This window comes from Urtica dioica, chromosome 7 (assembly GCF_054948205.1).
Source record: "Urtica dioica subsp. dioica isolate 48M chromosome 7, U.dioica_male_clone48M_v1_H2, whole genome shotgun sequence".
Taxonomy (NCBI): domain Eukaryota; kingdom Viridiplantae; phylum Streptophyta; class Magnoliopsida; order Rosales; family Urticaceae; genus Urtica; species Urtica dioica.
Genome location: NC_142762.1, coordinates 39,973,752 through 39,994,369, shown reverse-complemented (window position 1 = coordinate 39,994,369; position 20,618 = coordinate 39,973,752). Strand labels below are relative to the sequence as shown.

Below are 20,618 nucleotides of genomic sequence, written 5' to 3'. Positions count from 1 at the left end.
CGACTTTCTCGTAGCTCTCAAACCAACTTTCATTCGGTGTCATATGGAATGAGCATCCGGAGTCCATGATCCAACATTTGTCGGAATGAGTAGTGGAGACAACGAGAACATCGGAGCTCTCGTAACCATCAACAACTTCTTGAACAACCGCCGCCTCTTCGTCTCGTCTCTCGGCCGCTCCGTCTCCCCGATTCGGACAATTCTTCACCACGTGCCCTTCTTCATGGCACTTATAACACTTGATGACGAATTTCTTCGAGTTCCGAGATTTCGACCGTAACTTTTTCTTTCCCTTGTCTCTCTTGTCGGATCTACCTCGAGCCGTGAACAAGCTATCTCTGCTAGTACTTTCCATCTCAATCCGTCGTTTGTGTTCCTTTGACTTTAAAGCTCCAACAACCTCGTCGAGAGTAATCTCCTCTCTACCATGTTGAAGAATGTCAACCATGTGCTCGTACGACTTCGGCAAAGAATAAAGCAAAACCAACGCTTGATCCTCATCGTCGTACTTCACGTCAATGTTCTCCAAATCGACAATCAACTTGTTGAACTCGTCGAGATGCTCCATCAAATCTTTTCCTTCCGCCATCTTGAATGTGAAAAACCGCGCCTTGAGAAACAACCGACTCGACAACGTTTTCGTCATGTAAAGTGACTCTAGCTTCAACCATATCTCGGCCGCCGACGTGCACCGAATCACCTCCCGCAAGACCTTATCACCGAGACTAAGAATCAAGGTATTGAAAGCCCTCTCCAACACCTCCTCCTTCTTTGTCACGTCCCACGTCGCCGGAAGCTTATCGGACCCGTCAAGAGCCTTCCCGAGACCCATGTTCCCGAGGTGAGCCAACATCTTCACTTTCCATAACCCGAAGTCATTTGAGCCATCAAACTTCTCAATATCCACTTTCGAGGTCGACGCCATCACAAATCAACCCAAAGCCTCAAGGAAACAATTTATCGAACACTTGGTGTGCACACGAAACCACAACACAAAACCCCCCAAAACTCAACCCAACCTTCCTCTGATACCAATTTGTGGGATCGATTCGGGGCCGGATACCTGCGGAATACGGAATATACTAGCACAACACAATATATATGCCTCCGTGGCTCCAATCCAAACAATATAATCGACGGAAAAATAAAAGAACGAGACAACGAGATTTACTCAGGTTCGGACCAAAATGTCCTACGTCCTGCTTGGAGAGTGGTTCCACTAACAAATAATAATCCGAGATTACAAAGATTACAAGCCCCCACAATTTTCTCTTTTCTCTCAAGGATTTTTCTCTCTTGGTTGTTCTAGGTTATTTTCCCACTTTCTTTCTCTCACCCACTTTTCCTCTCTATTTGTTTTTTTTCTCTCGGGCATTCAAAACAACAACAACACTTTTGCTTTATATACACAATACAAAATAAAGAAGTGGGACCCATAACTTAAAGCCACGTTCACAATATATATATATATATATATATATATATATATATATATATATATTTAAATACTAGCATGTCTGGTTTGGTTTAGACCACGATTTAAAACTTTTATATCAAACTGTTAAAATACAAATATCGGACCAGACAAGTATAATTTTAAACAGTTAAAATCAGTAGTCTGTTGACCGCGTTTTTTTTGTGCCGCACTAATTGTTTGTATAAAATCGAGTTGAGTATTAGTCAATGTACTGACCGTGAACGCTTTCAAATCATTTAATTAAAAAAATTTATAAGTAATTAAGTCATGAAAATTTGGAGATTTGCTAAATAGTCAATTATTTGTAAATTTGAAGTAAATAACCACAATGGTGAGTAGCTTTGTTTGGACATTTTTAAAATTCTATTTAATTCATTGAAGTCTAATGGTTTATTTACCGCTATTAATGATAAAACTTAAAGGTGAGCTATATGCTTTACAATTATTAGCGTTTTTTTTACTTTGTTAATAAAATTTCGTGACTGTCTGCAAAACTCGAGTTATTATATGGTTATATATATATATATATATATATATATATATATATTGAGCCCTTTAACTAATTTGCAAAATATAACATTTACTGGTATAGTCTTTTTAAAGAAGCGATAGAGATAATTAAAACAGAGGATATTGATATTTCAAAACACATGCGTAGGAAAAAGAGTAAACTTGAAGAGTTGAAGAAGCAAAGAGAAGGATCAAAGCATGGCCAATTGCTGGATGTTGATAGGGTAAGCATAGGACTGGGATTTGGAGCTGTAAGCAGCTTTTCCGAAGATGATATTTGCATTCTCAGTTGGATGAAAGGCGTCCCAAAACAAGTACTTGCTTCGATCCCCGCACGGCTGCAGAAGCGGCAAGCACGTTATCTCTCCGTTGTTCCTTCCCACTCCGCAACACCCTTTGTCCAACACTTCAAACCCTATACAATTCACACCATCCATACATTACATATATAACCAACATTACAAACATACTTGGATACTAGATTTACTCTCATTATATTATATGCTCGTATCTGAAGCATGGAATATATATAATATTACAAAGTATTTAGAACTATGATTCATACTTAACATTCAGACTTCGTGGCCGGCTTTACACATCTTTTTTTAAACTCTTGTTTATGCTTATTTTGATCAAAATCCAAGGATGCCTTTGGATCTTTAGTCATTATCTCTATTCATTGAATGAATGATGATCCAATGGTTCTTACTCACGGAATTTGCGGGCTTAGTTTGACAGGGTTTTATTGACTCATCGTGGTTCTAATATGAACCTGAGGTTGTAATTGTCTATATTCAAAATGTATAAACAATATTGAAAAAAATGGGCCTTCTGGTACCGTAAGATTTGCCCTTCTGGTACAAGTCGGAGGTGCTCTGGTAGGAGTCGAGGAAGACGAATCTGGAGCCGGGAAGTTGACCGGCGTTGAAGCGGTCAACCATGCGACGGAGCTCGGCGTTGAAGAGAAGGATTGCGTTGTTGATGTTCTCGTTGCACCGCGTGTTGTTCCCGTTGAACCGCGCCAGCTCGTACGGTATACACCCGATCTGCCCCACCGCTGTCACTATCACCTTCCTAGCTCCCAGTTGATACAGTTGCTACAAACATATTATTTGTTATATTAAGAAGAGCAGAATTTCCATAATCCTTAAATTTAACTAGGAAATTAGTTCAACAACTTCAAAAATTTCTGAAATCCCCTCAATTTTAGGATAGAATTACAAACACAATATGTAGTTATATTGTATAGAATTATCTGTTAATTTAGGTGGCAACGTCGTTTGAGTAAAATAGTCAAAGTTTCACATTCCTCGGCGAACTACCTGCCAGCTGAGTGTGTACGTTGAGTGCACATAAAAATTTGAATGCACTACTTTTTCTTTTCTTTTCTTTTTTTCTTTTTTTTTATTGTGAAATTTGGCTAGTTCTCTAACACGTGTCTGAACGTTCGACTATTTTAATAAAAAACTTATGAGCTTCAAATATGACTAGAATACTAGAGTGTCCTTGATTTGAAGTCCTCAAATAGTACTTGAAGCAGAGAAGAAGCTACAAGGCTTACAGTGAGCTGGCGAGAGTAATCTTGGACGAGCTGAGAAGCGAAGGCCTTGGGAGTGAATTGTGAGGAGGTTGAATAGAAGTCAGTCATGAAGTAGTTGTTGAGATAGTCATTGCTTCCCATCCCGGAATAGTAAATACATTTCCCCAAATATCCGTTCGCTGCGTTCGCATCTCCCCTGAAATGCCTTCTTATTTCCTCTGCCGTCTCCGCAAAGTTCGCTATTTGCTGGTTCATCGAGCTATGTGCCAGCTGTGTTTCATTTAACATGATTTGAAATGTTACATTTAAGTGACATGTTTCCTTTAAAGTGGCTGTGATTATTTTTGGACACACACATCTGAATCATATGTATCTAGTATTCGTTTGAACATTTTTTAACGGCTAGTTAAAAATGAGAAGAGTGATTCATGATCTTTATTAAAAAAATTGTTGGCATATTTAACGAATTATATAATCAAAACACTAGAAAAATAACTGCTGCGCGACAGACATTTCAGTCACGCAAAATTTCTGCCGTGTAAATACTTAATTCGCATGACCGAATTTTGTTCGTCACAAACCAGTGGTTAGCAAAGTTTTTAATACGCGTGAAATAAAAAAAAAGGATACTATTTTGTACCAGATTGTTTCCCGTTTCATCTCGGATTCCAGACGCGCCCGAAGCGAAATTCACTCCTCTCAAGAGCGCACGGCCTCGAGCTCTGGCATAGGGCGGTATGTAGGCTCGAAACCCTAGTAGCTGAGCTGAAATTTTTTCATTCCAATATAATTAAACACAAGCACACTTGATCAACATTCATATATAGAATAATCGAATTATGGTACATCAATTAGTTACCAAGAACATCGACAAATGTTCGGCCATTGGTGAAGCGACCAGTGGTGCCCTGAGGAAAGTCGATGCCATAGGGTCTGTAATTGGCTCTCGCCAGAGATAGAATTCCATTGTTGTTCCCATTGTCCACCAACGAGTCCCCAAATATGAAGAAGCACGGGACTTGGGCTTGTTCCTCTTGCGAACGACACTCAACACTCAGCCAAATCACACCAACCAGAAAAACTGCCGTCAAATATCCTAGGCGCCCCATAATTTAGTTTACTTACTTACTTCACTTCCAAGTAATTGATCGTCCTCTTGGTTTGGACGCTATTTAAAGAAGTTTTTATTTGGAGAGTTACTAATGAGACTCATGGGGTGATAGGTTCGGAGGATGTACACTTTTAGACGCTGTGGATTATATTGTGATGCTTTTAGAGTGATGATTTTTTTTTCCTCTTTACAGTTGTAGCTGTGGTTGGGAAGTATAGCATCTCGTGAACTAAAATATTACGTTAGAATATAGTTACATCTGAATTCATTATGAGTAAACCAATGTATACATTTTTTTTTTTTTTTTTGGAAATTGAGTATGAGTTAGGTAATTGTTGAAGTGGGAAAAAGAAGTCGGGGTTGGAAATGTAGAAATTCATTTGAAAGGCATGCATGCACAATAATTAAAGGGAAAATATCAATTGTATCCCTTCAGTTTAATCGAAATGTACGATTTATACCTCCAGTTTTTAAAAATATCAGACATATCCTTTCAGTTTAATATAAATGACATATATCTCCCCTAAAAATATGTTATATTTCAAATACCACCCTTTTCGTTTATTTTTTTTACAAAAAATAAGTTGAATTCTCCAAAATACCCCTAATAGAATAAATATTTATTTACTATTTTATTAAAAAAAATTAAAACTTCTCTTATAAATAAAAATCCTTAACTTTTTATGAAGAAATTTTTTAATTAAATTTTTTTATATATAATATAGAAAATAAAAAATTATTTCATTAAGGGTATTTTGGAGAATTCAAATTATTTTTGTAAAAAAAAATAAACGAAAAGGGTGGTATTTGAAATATAACATATTTTTAGGGGAGACATATGTCATTTATATTAAACTGAAAGGATATGTTTGATATTTCTAAAAACTGAGGGTATAAATTGCGCATTTCGATTAAACTGAAGGATACTATTGATATTTTCCCATAATTAAAAGGGAAGTAAGAGTCGGGAAAATAAAGTCCGTGAGATATAAAATGCCATTTGTATATTTCAACCAATATACCAATCAATTGTGTATAGAATATTAGTATAACATTGTAAGTTTATCCAAAGGGCTATAAGCAAATTCCCTCTTTCCATAATAGCCACTAATTTAATATATATATATATATATATATATATATATATATATATATATATATATATATATATATATATATATATATGCGGCCACGATGCATATGGTCCATGGAAAATGATATGAGGTTGGGCTCTTTGGAAATCTAGTTGGTACGATCATGATTTATCATTGTCATAGACAATTTAGTATCACATCCGTGATTTAATTCAGATTTTTTGCACTATGTACTTTTTTTTTCTTTCCGGTTACGTATGTACATTTATATGGACCCGGCAATTAATATGAAATCAAGAAGCAGTTCAAGCGGCGAAGATCATTCGAACCTAAAATAGGGATGAAATTTAATATATATTTTTTTCCAATGATTGAGTCAAAATAAAAATAAAAATTGGATTTTTTTAAAGTTAATTTTGTGTGTGTTCGTCGGAGATCATCGAAAATCATTGAAAATCGGTCGTCGAAAGTGTGAGAATTGTGAGAGTTAGAGAGATAGAGAAGAGTGATTTAATTGTTATAGAAAATTGTGTGGAAGTGTATACTTGTCCTAAGATAAAAGGAAAAAAAAAATTAATTTTAGATATTTTCAAAGTAAATTCTATCTAGATATTTAGTTAGTAATTAATAATACAATATGGAACTTCTCAAATCTACATTATTAAATAAAAAATAACCCACATCGTAGTAGCGAAAAAAAGTCAGATTGGGAAAAAAAAAAGTTTACTTTCGTCTAAATTTTACCTCGAGAAAACCAAAAATACAGTTTGGCTAACCTACACCAGATCCACTTTATAAAATTAGATCAGTTATTGATTTTGGACATCCAAATCCGGCTTTCGATTATTTAACTGATATTTTTATAATCCGGATAACCAGTTTTGAAATCGGATAATTGATTTTTTTTCCTTTCTAAATTGCTACAAAACTATAGGAAAATAAATTAGTTTGAACCGAATAACTATGAAACTGGATAATTGAGTTTTTGGGTAACCGATTTTAGAATTGCGCACTAGTTTTTAAATTGGATATCGATTTTAAAATTTGGTTAACCGAAAATTTGGATAATCGAATTATAGATTCGAACCAATTTGGTCCAATTATTGGTTCAAAATTTGAAAACCGAAAATTTTATTATAATTCTTAAAACGGACCAAAACTTAATCGATCGAACTAGTTCTAGCCTTACTAGCATCTCAGTAACGGGATAAAATATAAAAAGGATAAAGAAAAGGGTATATATTGTAATTTTAGCAAGCCTAATTTGGGGCCGGATTTGAAATGAGAAATTTCATTTTCTAGACCCGAAAGTAATGAAAATATCTCAATTAGACTCACTATTTAAAAAAATCCAAAATTGGACTTTTGTACCAATTTTGGACAAAAATACCCTTGCAAGACCATATAACACTAGTAATAACAAAAAGTCCATTCACTACTTATTGAAAATCTCTCATTCTATCTTATTTTCTCATCATTTCGCATATCCAATTGGTTGAATTCCTTCAAAATGGGTAAGTATGCTTCTTCATTAATCTTTTATAGCTTTAGTGATATAGTTTGTGTAGAATAAATAAAGTTGGTAGATGTAATTTGACGTTATTTCCGATGAAATTCGACCGTTTCGGATGAAATTCATGTACAAATTCCGATGAAATTCAAGCAGAAAAACCGGCAGTTTCCGGCCCATTCCGAGCAATTCCGACCCCTTCCGACCTCTCCGACCAATTCCGACCTCTCCGACCGAATCCGATGGATTCCGATGGCATTCATCGGAAATTTCCAGTTTTTCAAAAAAAAAAAAAATCTAGTTTTACCTCCAAATCCGATTCAAATCAACCTAAAATAACTGATAAGCACTAAAATATTGTATCCTATCAATCCTACACTAATCAAACCATGAAAAAAAAAACATAAAAAATGAACTTTTTTTTTGTCATTTTGGGTTACGGCACTTTGAGAGCTTGAGACCTTGAAGTGGTGTGGTGGAGGTCGGATTTGTGGTGGTTTCGGTCGGATTTGGTGTGGTGGGCAGATTTGAGGTGGTGGCGGTCGGATTTGTGTCTTTGGCGTCGGAATGGTGTGGTGGGCGTCGGAATTTTGGAGAGAGTTAGAGAGAGAAAGTGAGAGAGTGAGAGTAAAAGAGATGGGAGAGGGTGTATATTTGAATTGAGGGCATTTTCATTCAAAATTAGTACAAAAATCCAATTTTGGATTTTTTTTTAAGTAGTGGGTCTAATTGAGATATTTTCATTACTTTCGGGTTTAGAAAATGCAGTCTGTTTGTTTATTAACTTCAATTTTTTTTTTTCTAACTTGAACAGTTTTATGAAAAAACTGAATTCACTGTTTGTTTGATGATTCTCATAATATAACTCAAAAAAATTTCAAACTATTTTCTGTTTTAATGAAGAAAATCATAAAACAGTTTTTTAGGTGTTTTCCAATTTTTTTTACTCAACTTTTTTAACTTTTTTTTTTTAATATCTCCTCTTGACATCTCCTTCTCTCCTATCAACATCATTTCGTTTTCCTCACTTTTGATTATCGAATTTGTTTTCGTTGCCTGCAAAATTTAAGTTTTACAATTATGGCAAACTTTAAACAATCGAAACTCCATTTTACAAACTGTTAATTGGTCGTGATCCTCTCGTCGAACACATAAGTTTTCACTATTTTTAATCAACATTAGGTATCAAAATTTGATATTTGTTGTATTGACTACAAAGACAAACGGTGTTTTCTGATGAACTTGTGAACAATCATTATAACTAAAGGTATGATCATTATATTTGCAGCAAATACTTTCAATTAGTATATATCTCGACGCCTAATTCTTATGTGAATTATTACAATACAATTACAAAAAACTGAAAAAAAAAAAAAAAAAAAAAAAAAAAAATTTGAAATTCTTAACAAACAGTTATTTGAAAACAACTACAAAAAAATTTTAGACTACGACTATGCGAAAACAAAAACAGAAAACAAAAACAAGAGTGAACTACCAAACATACATGCCCGAAATTTCTCTTTGAAATTTCCCGAACTTCAGGCTGGTCGCAAAAGAAGAAAAAAAAACGACCGAACCCGGTAGGAACTCCAAAGTCAAGAGGAAAAGAGATTTTTAGTTGAGAAATATGAGATGGAAGCGAAGTTAAGCATTTCACAGAGACCACCTGAGCTTCGTCTTCCGCTATTCCAATCGAAATCCAATCTTTCCTCTTACAGGTTCTTTTCCTCTTTAAACAAAGATTTTCCAACTCTCATTTCAATCCTGATTGTATCATTTTGTACAGGTTGATTCTCTTGTCTTCGAGGTCTCTGGAATTTAGTGAGAAGTTTTACCGGAACCGTATCAGAGGCACAGTGAAGGTACAATTTAAAATCTGGGTCAAAGAGTGTGAGACTAAGGAGTTGGAAAAATTCAGTTTTTTTTTTATTTTTTATTTTGTGTTGTGTTTTTTTGACGCAGAAATGGAGGCTTCATCTTCAGGAGATGTCCACGTGTCAATGCTCCGCCGACAACTTTGTGGTTCATGTTGTCAAAGAGTAAAGAGAATAGTGTTTCATATGAATTTGACTTTTGGCTTTTCAATCGCATTAATGCACTTCCTGTATTTCTTTTTTGTTTGGAAAATTAAACCCATCATTAGGTTTGAGTATTTTGGTTGGGTGGATTATGGCTCAGCTGATTCTGGGTCCATAGAAACCTCCAATAGGGATTAAGAAAAAACTAAGAAGCCTAGGTATTGAAATTTACTCAATAGGGATGAAGAACTAAGAAGGTATTGAAATTTCTGTTTGACAGGGGTGAAACTTTGACATCAATATCGAAAGGATATGGAGTGTCGGTATATAGAATCGCTGCAGCCAATAAGAACGTTGTGGATATCGATCTCGTTTACCATGGCCAGTGTCTAAACATTCCTTCACCGCCCGAAAGCTCTCAAGTGGTGAGCTTGATTCTTGCTTAGCATTTGATTCACATAACGTGATGTAATATGACTGAAGCGGACTATTTTTAGCTGTGTTTTTAGTAATGTGCCCCAAATAATGAAGTTATTTTCAGGGAAAAAGAAGTTGGGCGGCTAATTTCAAACTACCCGAAAGGTTGATGGGCCCGTTAAATTCTTCAAATGAATTACTGCGCCCGAAAATCTTTGGCACGCTCTACTCTCGCCTCGTACCACAAGTTAGTGCGATTTATACCTACCGTATTTTCACGTTATGAAGGTCAAATTTCACTGTGACTTTCTTGTTCTGTATGACCCTTTATTTTGGGCTTGGGAATTCACCGAATGTAATGACCCCAACAGGTTTACCCGTTGAATTCTCGAGCTAGAAATGTCGGGTATTTTCTAGTTCTGGTCCCAGTGATAGCATTTTGCATCAGATGTGTTGCTGGTGCAATTCAAGCTAGAGCAACTAAAGAGCTTAAAGAGCGTGAGTTAGAACATCATAGTCCGAGAGGTGGGCGGTGGAAATCCAAGCTTGGGGATGCCTGGGAACCAGACTTGACAACTGTGGATTCAAATCTAGATTCCGCCGAACTAAAAGAGGTTCTATTTACAGAAACATTTTCTTTTTAAATTATAATAAATGGGATCAAGTGTGAGTCTTTTGCTTTATAGTTCAAATGCTCTCGGCAGATTCATTCTGAAGGCAAAGGCAAAGATGATGCGGAAATATCTGATGAAGAGGAATCACGGGCTCACGCAAAGCTCGAGCGTGACTATAAAGAATTTCTGTCCCGGTGCGGGATGAGCGATTTCGGGTACTGGCGAGGTGGTTCCTCGTGGTGAATTGAATGACCTAAAGCTTTTTAACCTTTCTAGTTCTTTCTGTCTAGTTCATTCTCTTGTTTTTATGCTCATTAGATAGGTAGGTTTCCGATTGCAGATTGTGTTGGCACCAAGACAGTGGAAATGAAATTGTGATTCTTGGCATGTGTAAATAGAATAAAAATCAAAAGAATGATTGATGTCCTTCCAAATCAAATTCATCCTAGTTTGTTAAATTATTTACCAGTTATTGCAAAATAGCTGCATAATCATTCTTAGGCTTAATTTTTTCCTCCAAAAACAGATGATTAACAAACTTGAGTTAAAAGAAAAGGTGCAGAATGCAAAATTGGAAAGATTATGCTATTGTAGCATTTATCATATCATAAACAGTCAAGAATAACAATCACTCTTATGCCTACAAAACCCCCAATTTGACACCATTACATTATATATATATATATATATATATATATATATATATATATATATATTTCACCCACCACCAACACGGCGAACTTTCTCTTCCTGTCCTATACCAAGCGACTTCTGTGCATTAGCAATACCTTCAGGATCTGCAACGTCATTTCACAAGGTCAGAGAATCAATGATATCATCTCAGTGGAAAGAATTCCAAACACACAGAGACAATAAATAAACACAACACTGGGTACAATTTTTTTTTTCCTTCTGTTAAAAAAATTAATAAAGACCTAAACTTTGTTAAACAAACTGCATGTTTTCTTTATTTTACTTCCACAGAGTGAAAGGGCGTGGAATTGGAAACGCACCGAAGAATTGGGTGAAAATTCGAGTGAAGAAGCTCAAGTTGCGAGACACGTTGTAAGCCATGGCCGGAGGAAGAGGCTTCACAACGGTATCTATGCTAAAAACCCGCTGAAGAAACTGCAAATAAAAAAAAAAAAAAAAAAACTATTGAACGTTCTGAAACTTGTAGACGTAAAACCTAAAAGCGGCGTTTTGACGGACCTGGAAATTGCGCTGAAAACTGTAACGGAGTTCGGGGTCAATTTGGGTGAGAGAGTCTGGGTCGTCGTCGTCGTGGTTGTGTTTAGCGGCGGATTTCTTGCGAGGGCCGTGCATTTTGGAGGTTTGGCCGGGCTGCCTCGTGACCTTCATCTTCGCGTCCTTGAATTCCTCGCTCTTATCCTCTCCTCTCCACGGCGCCGAAGCCATCAACTCTTTCTTCTTCGCCTTCCACATCTTCTTCTTCTTCTTCCTCTTCTTCTCAGCAGATAGACTCTATCAGAGACACGGGTTCTCCAGAGACACTGATAGATGAGATGAGCCTTTTCTAATTTTTATTTTTGGGGATAGAGTGGAGCGTTGGTTAAAAACGACATTACGTTTTGTCGTTGGTGTGAAATTGCGTTTATAAGCCCAACTATTTTCTTTTGTTGGACTTTTTGACTTATTTGTCATTTTACTTTTTTATTAATTTATTATTTTCTCATTATGGGAAAACTATAAGAATAATAGTTAAACCGTGACACACAACATTAGTACAATAATTATCTCATGAAAGCACTTAGTTCTGATAACGCAGTCCCGAGAAGTCGGAGTGTCTAGGTAAGATTATTCTTAAATACAGACGAATCTATTAAAAAAAAAGAGCAAGTAAATGAGGGTGCTGAATGATAAGTAAAACTTTAGACTTGTATTTTGTGTGCGGAAATGCGAATGAATCTCGTTCAGTGTACTTCTTCTATATTTATAGGTAGTTTGGGGTCGAAACGTGTGGTGATTAACCTCATGTTCTTGTTAGTTATTTAAGTAACCGTTCCCATTTCGTGTGTAGTGGGTGGTTATTCTTTTATGCTCGGTATAACCGTCGATGTGAGCTTTTTGTTTTGATTTTACACGTGTTTGTTTTATTTTGACTAGTATTTGACCTATCAGTTTTTCTCTCTTCGAAGTTCTGCTCAGTGGGATTCGTTCTTGCCTTATGAACGAGTCGTTCTTTAACCTTCATGAGCTCTCGAGCCTATTTGACTCGAACTTGGTGCTAAATTTATTCTGTTCTCGATGCCTCCGAGCAGGTGCTCGGATTCAAGTAATATATATGAGTAACACATGGAGTATTTTAAATCCTTTCAAATTAGTGCTTGAAACAAAACATTTTTTTAATGAATTTTAAAGATTAAACAAAATTAAATAAAGCTAAAATAGTAAAAAAAAATATTTTTTTGAAAAAAAAAATATAAATATAAAATTATAGTTAATTATAAAATTTGTGCTCGAAACAATAGTTTATTAACAATTAATTTGCCCTTTTTCCAAACAATTATTACCCAATAATTGTCAATGAGAGGGAGTTGTACATGCAAAATTGTCAATTAGTTGTTCTTAATAAAATTATTAATTAATTATATTTACTAAAAAGGCAATTAGACCAGTAGGTTAATAATTCACTCTCTTTTTAAAATAGCGTAAGTTTCATTTTATTTGGGAAGTAGCACATCAGACTTTAATTAATTTAATTAACTAAACAGTTAATTAAATTAACTTTGACTTGATGAGCTAATCTAATGAAATTTGAGCTAGATATTTAAAAAGAGATAAGAAAAAAATTAGTTAATTATAACAAATACTTGTTAATTAAATGTTGATTAGTTAACAAACAAACTTCTTATAATAACCAACTTCTTAAGGATTGTGCCTGGAGGGATCAATGGCATTGGAGAGCTCTGATAACCCAAAGATAAGCTTACGGTCTTTAGTTGTAAAATTTATTATTTTAAATAGATTATTGTACTCTTAAGCAAGGTTTGAAATCCCGGGGGAACCGAACGGGAACCGGTCCGGTTCCCCCTTTTTTGAACTCCCCGGCACCGGAACCACCAAAATCGGAAGTTTCCGGTGATTCCGGGGGAACCGGACCGGGAACCAGTGAGGAACTCGGTTCTATCTTCCCGGTCCGGTTCACTTAACAAAAAAGAAGAAACCGGTTATAAAAATCCGGATTCCCCTAAAATGTTCTCATTTGGACCGGTTTGAGCTCGCCAATTTTCCGTCGCGACCCAGTTGATTTCTTCTCAGATCCCGCCCGGATCCCGCCGTGCCGCCAGCTTCCCGACGCGACGTAGGTGATTTCTTCCCAGATCCCGCCGGATCCCGCCTTTTCCGGTGAGCTTACTGACGTGTCTATCAGAGGGTTTTTGTCGGTATGGTTTGACGGTATTTGACGGTATTCCTCTACGGTAACGGTAAGTTCAACGGTATCATTTTCCTTTTTTTTCCAGCTTTTCCCGGTATTCCTTTACGGTACCGGAGGTTACCAGTAAATTCGAAAGCTCGGAACGGTAACGGTAACGGTATTTCGATCCTTGCTCTTAAGCCTTTGATAACTAAAAACAGGAACCTAAACTCATGATCTAAATCTCAAATCATACTTTCCGTGAATAACAAGGGAAATATTAGTAGTTAATTAGTAGTCGTGGCAAGGCAGTAATGATGACAGAAAATATCATTTTGACCAAACCTGCACGACTGATTCGTGAATATCATCATTTGAAAAAATAAGAAGGAAAATTAAACAAAAAAAAAAAAACAATTACCACAGTCCAAGTACCAACTGCCATATATCGTGCTTCTTTCTCTTCTGTATTATTACACCATGCCAGGAAAATTATAATACTACAACCACAAAGTAGTCGTATTATTCACGTTATTTGGATCGAAGGTAAAGGACTATTGTAAATATACTTAATATCAAAGAAAAAACAAATGGATTAATTTTTTTTTTTTTTTTTGAAGGACAAATGGATTAATTAAGGAGGAGATAATTATAAAGCGCATGACATCAAGGGCAAAAAGGTCTTTCCGGGCGAGGCCTGTGGCTGGGAACGACAAAATGCCTAAGCCTATACTCTTGCTCCTTCATGTAACCCTCGCAAAGAAACGCCTTGGAGAAGCTATCCTCGACCGGCCTGTCCACGTCATGCACGAACACGTCAGCATCCCCGCTCTCCCTGTTCCGCGCCATGAGCCCCGCCGTGTAAATCGCCGCCATCCTCCCCGGAGCTCCGTCGTGGTACCCCGTCGGCGCGTCGACCATAATCGCGTCCCACTCCGTCTCGTAGATCTCCGCCGGGAAGCTCTTCACGGCGAGCCGACACGCGGAGTCCCTGGGGTCCACCACCGCGCGGCACGCCGGGTCCGACGCGCCGGCGAGCAAGAGCGCGTCGGCGTCGCGCACCGCGGTGTCGTAGGCCACGTGGCGGGAGTCGAGGGAGGGGAACTTGGCGGTGAGCTTCTGAATCCACGTGGCGTCTTCCTCGAGGAAGACCGTACGGCCTCCGTGGTTGAGGCTGGCCCACATGAGGCTGTCGTGGCCGAGCCCGAAGACGAGGAAGTTGCACGGCGATTTCCTCTGGAGCACTCTCATGGAGACCGAGATCTCGGCGAAGGTCTGCTGAGGCGTTATGTTCGTCGTCGCGTAGTGGACCAGCGCGTTGGCCAGCGACGGCGGTGCCTTGTCGCACACGCTATTCGCTCCTCTCTCGCCACGTGTCACCGTCGTGGAGGAGTTGGAGTTGGAGAGGCGGTTTGAGGAAGGGACGTCTTTTTGGGTGAAAGAGAGGTTGGATCGGATGACGAGGAAGACGAAGAAGAGGAAGAATAGGGTTAGGGCTAGCTTGAGGCTTATTGAGAATTGGGCTACTTTGGGTCTCAACATCGTTGTTTCTTCTTCTTCTTCTTCTTCAATTTGGTGCTAAAGCAAAGAGAGAGATGAGATGAGATGAAATAGTTTTGGCTGATGATGTGAAATAGAATAATACGAAATTATGTGGATGTTGGTTGATGAAGTAGACACGAAATTTGAATTATTATAAAGTGGTTGGAGAAAGAGAGGTGGCATATATATGTTTGCTTCTATAAATATCTATTTAAATATAAAAGTTCCGGGGAAGCTTAATTATCTCAGTTATCTGGGTCCGTCCATGAAATGATGTTGCCACGTTCTAACTTTTTACTATGAGTGAATTTAGGGGGAAGAAAATAGAAAGAATGAAAAAAGGGCAATTAAGATCGCTGTTTTTTTTAGTCTTGAGAAGGAAGCAAGGGAAGTGTGAAGGACATGCGTGCAAAATACTACACAAACTGATAAACGCTTCGGAAACCTACATAATTAATATTCCCTATAAATAGTACATTTCAAAAAATAATGTTTAATTCTCCAGCAAATAAATGTCCGTAGATAATGTATATATGACACGTACATAACATAACTACATCTACATATATAAGTTACGGCGACGACTTATAAGAAATTTCACATAATGTTTTCAAAGACTAGTTTTAAAAAAAAAAAAATTAATTGCAGGGATTAATATATCAGATATGTCATATGTGAGATATAGTTGGTGAGTTGTAGTGTGCGACGACATGTCCATAATATAGTCCTAGGAATAAGGTGCGCTGGCTTATATACATTGGACGTGAAAACTCTTAATCTGGCCAAGCCGTGGAGTGGGGTGGGTATAACGTCCATGTTCTCTGTTGGTTTATTTTATTGCATATTTTTGCACAACTATTCCAGATTATATATTTATTCATATTATTGACATGACATCTGTGTGCCATGCAGTTGACAAACACTTTATTAAAACAAAAATCTTTGTTTTGCCTAACTAACCGGTAGAGCTTTCTTTCCCAAAGAAAGTGACTTGTTATCTTCTGAGTTCGCTTGCTTCAACATTTATGAAGAAGATGGTTGATTTCCTTAAAAAAAAAAAAAAAAAAACCCCAAAAACGTACGGTCAAAATTTAGTTTATCGAGAGTGCGACCACTAAACGATTTAAGGCCCTTTCTAAGTTTAACTTGACAAAAAGTTGTTGTCTCATATTCTACTTTTTTTTTTTTTATAAATATTTTCTTCCTTACATTAAATCATCAATTATATTACTTACACATATAAACATATATTACAACGAATTACCTTTGAATTTAAACATAGAACAATTCTAATGTTTTTCGTAGGCATCTAAATATGATCATCTTGCATAAGGACTTAGATTAAGCCATGGGGGATAAGTTGTAGTTTTTGAACAATATATACCAACAATTTTTTTTAGGGTTATTAAGTTATATAGCCACACGGATATAGTGGATTGAGATATAGCCCACCTTTGGTTAATTTCTTGTAAATAGCCAAGTAAACTTATTAACAGATTAATAAAAACCTTATTTAACATAACCAAACATATATTTTAGGTAGTTAATAGGCTGCCATGTATGCAAGTTGGCTATTTACAAATTATTTACCAAAAGTTGGCTAATTTACAATTCATATAGTTTAGGTGGCTTACGTAGCCAATTTTTTGTTTTTTTTATGCTACACTATTTCTTCTCATGAGCGATTTAAGGTTTCGGTAGAAGAAAAAAATTAGGCCGCTCTTTTATTTTTTTCTTTTTGAGCTAGGATAGCTGGTGGCGCCGACCACTTATTGTCATGCATTTAATTATGAAGGGAGGAAAATAAGGATAGTTGGGTTATACATGAATTGAGTTGTGCATTTAGGGGAGTGTACATGGTGGCACGTGAAGTGTCGTCGGCGTTGGGGTATGGTGTGCAATAACAAGTCTTTGGTGACAAGGGTTGTCGTTGAAGCACAACATGATGATCGTTGGCATGAAGGTGTCTAGGACGTCAAAGGTGCAAAGTGTTTTATTGTTGACAATGTCGAGTCTTTGATTTCGAGATTTGTTGATATTTGGTGGTGATGGAGCCATTGTATATCGCTCGTGGTCAGTGAGTAGTCGTCTCAATGTCTTAATTTTGTCTCTCAAACGATTTGCACAACACTTTCATACCGAGATCAATCACCGACTTCACTTTTATTTTTTCGATTCAAATGTTTTAATCGGATTTGACCCAACATAGTAGTACTCTATTCTAATGACAAAAAAACGGTGGTTTTTTTAAACATTTATTTATTGCTATTTTGCAAGTTTAAAATGAATTTGACTAGTACTTCAATTTTATATTTTTATGTTCGAATTGTTATGGTTTGTATAAAATTGTAATATTTGTAGATTTTAATCACATTGTTAACATAAAACATCTAAATTCAGTGTCTAAATATTAATAGAAGCTGTCCCTTCATTCACTTTTTTATTTTATTTTATTTTTTATAATAGGATCTACAATTTGAGATGAGGAGTTGTTCGATGGAGATTACAGACTCTATCGAAGGAGAGATTTTCTCCAACCAAATGAGTTCATTGGCTATGGTAAGAGCGAAAGTTGTCAATCCATGGGCAACCATGTTAGTTTCCCTATAGATATGAGACAACTTAACTACTGGAAAGACAGAAAGCAAACTCGACACTTTAGACAAAATAGTACCAAACTTGTTAATGAAAGAATAATGAATCTCCAAAGCTTGGACTACCGTCTTTGCATCTGACTCCACATAGTGGATAGGTAATCTCACATCCAAAGCCCACGATAAGCCAATACGTAAAGCAAGCGCCTCTGCTTCTTCGACTGAGAAATTACTAGGTAGGTTTTGTGCCAGCGCCGCCATGACAAAATCAGTGGAATCGCGGATGATAGCCCCAATACCAATGCAATTTGAAGCACGTGGGAGAGAAGCATCGACATTGAGCTTGTAGTGCTTGGGCAGCGGCGGTACCCGACGAATGAGGGATACTCTTATTCCTATCATTCCATATACACCAACAGATACACACCAAAAAAAAAAAAAAAAAAAAAAAAAAACAGATAAAAGCTCGATACCCAATGAGCTATACACTGAGTGGATAACATCGGCAAAACTTGGAGTATAATATTTTTGAACTGCAAATTGATAGAGGATGCTCTCCATATCTCCTACGCAAATTTGCAATGTATAAGAATATGAGTCACGGATTCCCATGGACCTGAACATAAATTGCACGCTGCATTATGGATGATCTTCCTTTTATGAAGTCCAACTGCCGTTGGCAATGCTTCATGATATGCTCTCCATCCGAATGATTTTATTTTGTTGGGAGCTAGGTGACAAACAAAAGATAAATGTTAAGAGTAGTACTGTTTTTCAAAATACAATCATTTGTATCACATAAATGATAATACAGAAGTATGAGTTTATATTATTGCTTTATTTTTTAAAATTGAAACAGGAATGAGTTTTGTTTTTTTTTTGTTTTTATGTAGAAACAGGCATGAGTTTAATACATAGAAATTGAAACAAGAATGATGTATAATTATAAATTCATGATTAAAGAAAAGTCTACAGGCAATTCCAAGACATAATTTGTGGTACCTAGGTTATCCTAGTGGTAATTCCACACCACTTCCTGTGTGGAGGTCGTGGGTTCAATCCCCACTGCAGCAAAGCTGTCTTCAAAAAAAATAAAAATTCCAAGACATAATTTAAATAAACAAATAATTGGCTACGTAGCCATCTTAAACACTAGCAATTTGATTTTAGCCAACCTTTCGTTAATTTCCCGTAAATAACCATCTTGCTTATGTGGCATCTTATTATGTTAATTAGTTTTACACATTTGCCCTTATTTATTACGCCCGCTAATTGAATTAGGCATTTTTTTTTAAAAAAATTTTGAATCAAACCGATTTGGAAAGATTGTTAACGTGCATTTGGAAATTTTCAGCGTTGACTTTAGCTAATTAGTTTCTATTTTCGTGGCAATTCATTATGGATAAAATCTGTTAATATATTCTTCATTTATTGATATTATTTGTTTTCATAATTTTATAACGTCCAAAATATTTCCAGAATTTTTTTCAGTTTATTTACACGAATATACTGTAAATCATCTTTGTATTTACAATGCATTACGATGAAACAATTGGTATTAACTGTAAATCAACGTCGTATTTACAATACTGGATAAGAATTCACTAGAACCAAAATCTCAGCAAATTCACAATCACTGAAACAAATCTCATACACTCAAAGCCACCAGCAATTCCGATGAAAAAGAAGAAGAAGAGAGAAAAAAAAATGAAGGATCGTCATAATACCAAGAATCCTGTAATCTCTCCACCAATCCAATCCGATAAGCACAACCCATTTTCTGTCACAATCGACGAGCGTCGGCCGATGTTGCAGAGGGTGGACGAGTGTCGGAGCCAATGTTGCAGAGGGTGGAGCGTCGGCCGATGTTGCAGAGGGTGGACGAGTGTCGGAGCCAATGTTGCAGAGGGTGGAGCGTCGGCCGATGTTGCAGAGCGTTGATTTTGTTTTTATCGGTTGTGTAGAGATAAAGAGAGAGTATAGATATCTGCATTAATGGAGTTTTAAATGCTCGCTCAATTTGTGCGAGTAGTTATGTCCGAATATTTTGTCTTCTATTTGAATTAATTGGCTGAAAATAATGAGCGGGATTAATTTGATTAGAGTTATTTGAGGTCAGTCACCTCTTTTAACATGCTGTAAATATATTATTGTGGCTATTAACAGAAGATTGGCTAAAACTAAAACCATGTGTGGCTATATATCTATATAACCCTTAAATAAAATACTAATAATAGTAATAATTTGACAACCAACTTTCCCATGTTACAACATAGGTAACTTGAAAACTCTATAATTTAAACTACTACAGCGTAAACATAAAGTATTAGAAGCAATCTTGGTACTTAACAGGTTTGGGTCTTTAAATAAGTATGATATAGAGTAGTAGTATATTAAGATTGTATAAAAACTACCGGTGTGAATAAATGATAATGACAGAGGTTTTCATGAAATTAATAGTCAAAGTTAGACGACCTAATCTAAAATGAAAAGAGTAATAGTTGTTTTCACTCACTCTTTTGCTACTTCTTCTACAAGTATTACCAATTTATAGCAATGTTCCGTAATATTAAAAAAAAAAATTAAATTAAAAATTGAGGCGCGATACAACACTTTAAATTGATTTTTTTTTGTTACAGATGTAAGAAAAAAAATGGGACTACATGCCATTTTCTCGAAGCTTTTTATTTAGTGTAAACCTATAATTTTACAAAAATATACACATATAGAAACACAAAGAAGAGAATGCACAACAAACAAACGCAAAAAAAAAAAAAAAAAAAAAAAAAAAAAAAAAAAAAAAAAAAAAAAG

At 36.2% G+C, this 20,618-nt stretch overlaps 5 protein-coding genes across 7 annotated transcripts; 1 reads left to right on the top strand and 4 right to left on the bottom strand.

The window, feature by feature from the left end:
* Positions 1 to 2,037: 2,037 nt before the first annotated feature.
* On the bottom strand, positions 2,038 to 4,644 carry LOC149391531 (GDSL-like Lipase/Acylhydrolase superfamily protein). The gene is made up of 5 exons (XM_089620327.1): positions 4,387 to 4,644; positions 4,168 to 4,292; positions 3,549 to 3,797; positions 2,826 to 3,084; positions 2,038 to 2,402 (listed from the first exon to the last, which is right to left on the bottom strand). Exons 1-5 carry the CDS (start codon positions 4,634 to 4,636, stop codon positions 2,179 to 2,181), a joined length of 1,107 nt encoding a protein of 368 aa, XP_089476453.1. The 5' UTR covers positions 4,637 to 4,644; the 3' UTR covers positions 2,038 to 2,178.
* A 4,058-nt stretch (positions 4,645 to 8,702) lies between these two features.
* On the top strand, positions 8,703 to 10,721 carry LOC149391530 (uncharacterized). Its single transcript, XM_089621286.1, has 7 exons — positions 8,703 to 8,960; positions 9,029 to 9,104; positions 9,205 to 9,281; positions 9,541 to 9,685; positions 9,802 to 9,924; positions 10,049 to 10,291; positions 10,382 to 10,721. The coding sequence occupies exons 1-7, from the start codon at positions 8,875 to 8,877 to the stop codon at positions 10,532 to 10,534; spliced, it is 903 nt and encodes a 300-aa protein (XP_089477412.1). The 5' UTR covers positions 8,703 to 8,874; the 3' UTR covers positions 10,535 to 10,721.
* Positions 10,722 to 10,835: 114 nt separating this feature from the next.
* Positions 10,836 to 11,864, bottom strand: LOC149391529 (zinc finger/BTB domain protein). Of its 3 annotated transcripts, none has more exons than XM_089621289.1 (4): positions 11,504 to 11,864; positions 11,305 to 11,419; positions 11,008 to 11,088; positions 10,836 to 10,977 (listed from the first exon to the last, which is right to left on the bottom strand). In XM_089621289.1, the coding sequence occupies exons 1-3, from the start codon at positions 11,735 to 11,737 to the stop codon at positions 11,009 to 11,011; spliced, it is 429 nt and encodes a 142-aa protein (XP_089477415.1). In that variant the 5' UTR covers positions 11,738 to 11,864; the 3' UTR covers positions 10,836 to 10,977; position 11,008. The 3 variants fall into 3 exon arrangements, with proteins under 3 accessions (XP_089477415.1, XP_089477414.1, XP_089477413.1); XM_089621288.1 differs by having other exon boundaries at positions 10,836 to 10,973; XM_089621287.1 differs by having other exon boundaries at positions 10,836 to 10,959; positions 11,001 to 11,088; positions 11,504 to 11,862.
* Positions 11,865 to 14,100: 2,236 nt separating this feature from the next.
* Positions 14,101 to 15,403, bottom strand: LOC149391528 (glucuronoxylan 4-O-methyltransferase 3-like). Its single transcript, XM_089621454.1, has one exon. It carries the CDS (start codon positions 15,210 to 15,212, stop codon positions 14,337 to 14,339), a length of 876 nt encoding a protein of 291 aa, XP_089477580.1. The 5' UTR covers positions 15,213 to 15,403; the 3' UTR covers positions 14,101 to 14,336.
* A 2,404-nt stretch (positions 15,404 to 17,807) lies between these two features.
* Positions 17,808 to 18,418, bottom strand: LOC149391527 (uncharacterized). The gene is made up of 3 exons (XM_089620009.1): positions 18,280 to 18,418; positions 17,933 to 18,201; positions 17,808 to 17,816 (listed from the first exon to the last, which is right to left on the bottom strand). Exons 1-3 carry the CDS (start codon positions 18,416 to 18,418, stop codon positions 17,808 to 17,810), a joined length of 417 nt encoding a protein of 138 aa, XP_089476135.1.
* Between the last annotated feature and the right edge of the window lie 2,200 nt (positions 18,419 to 20,618).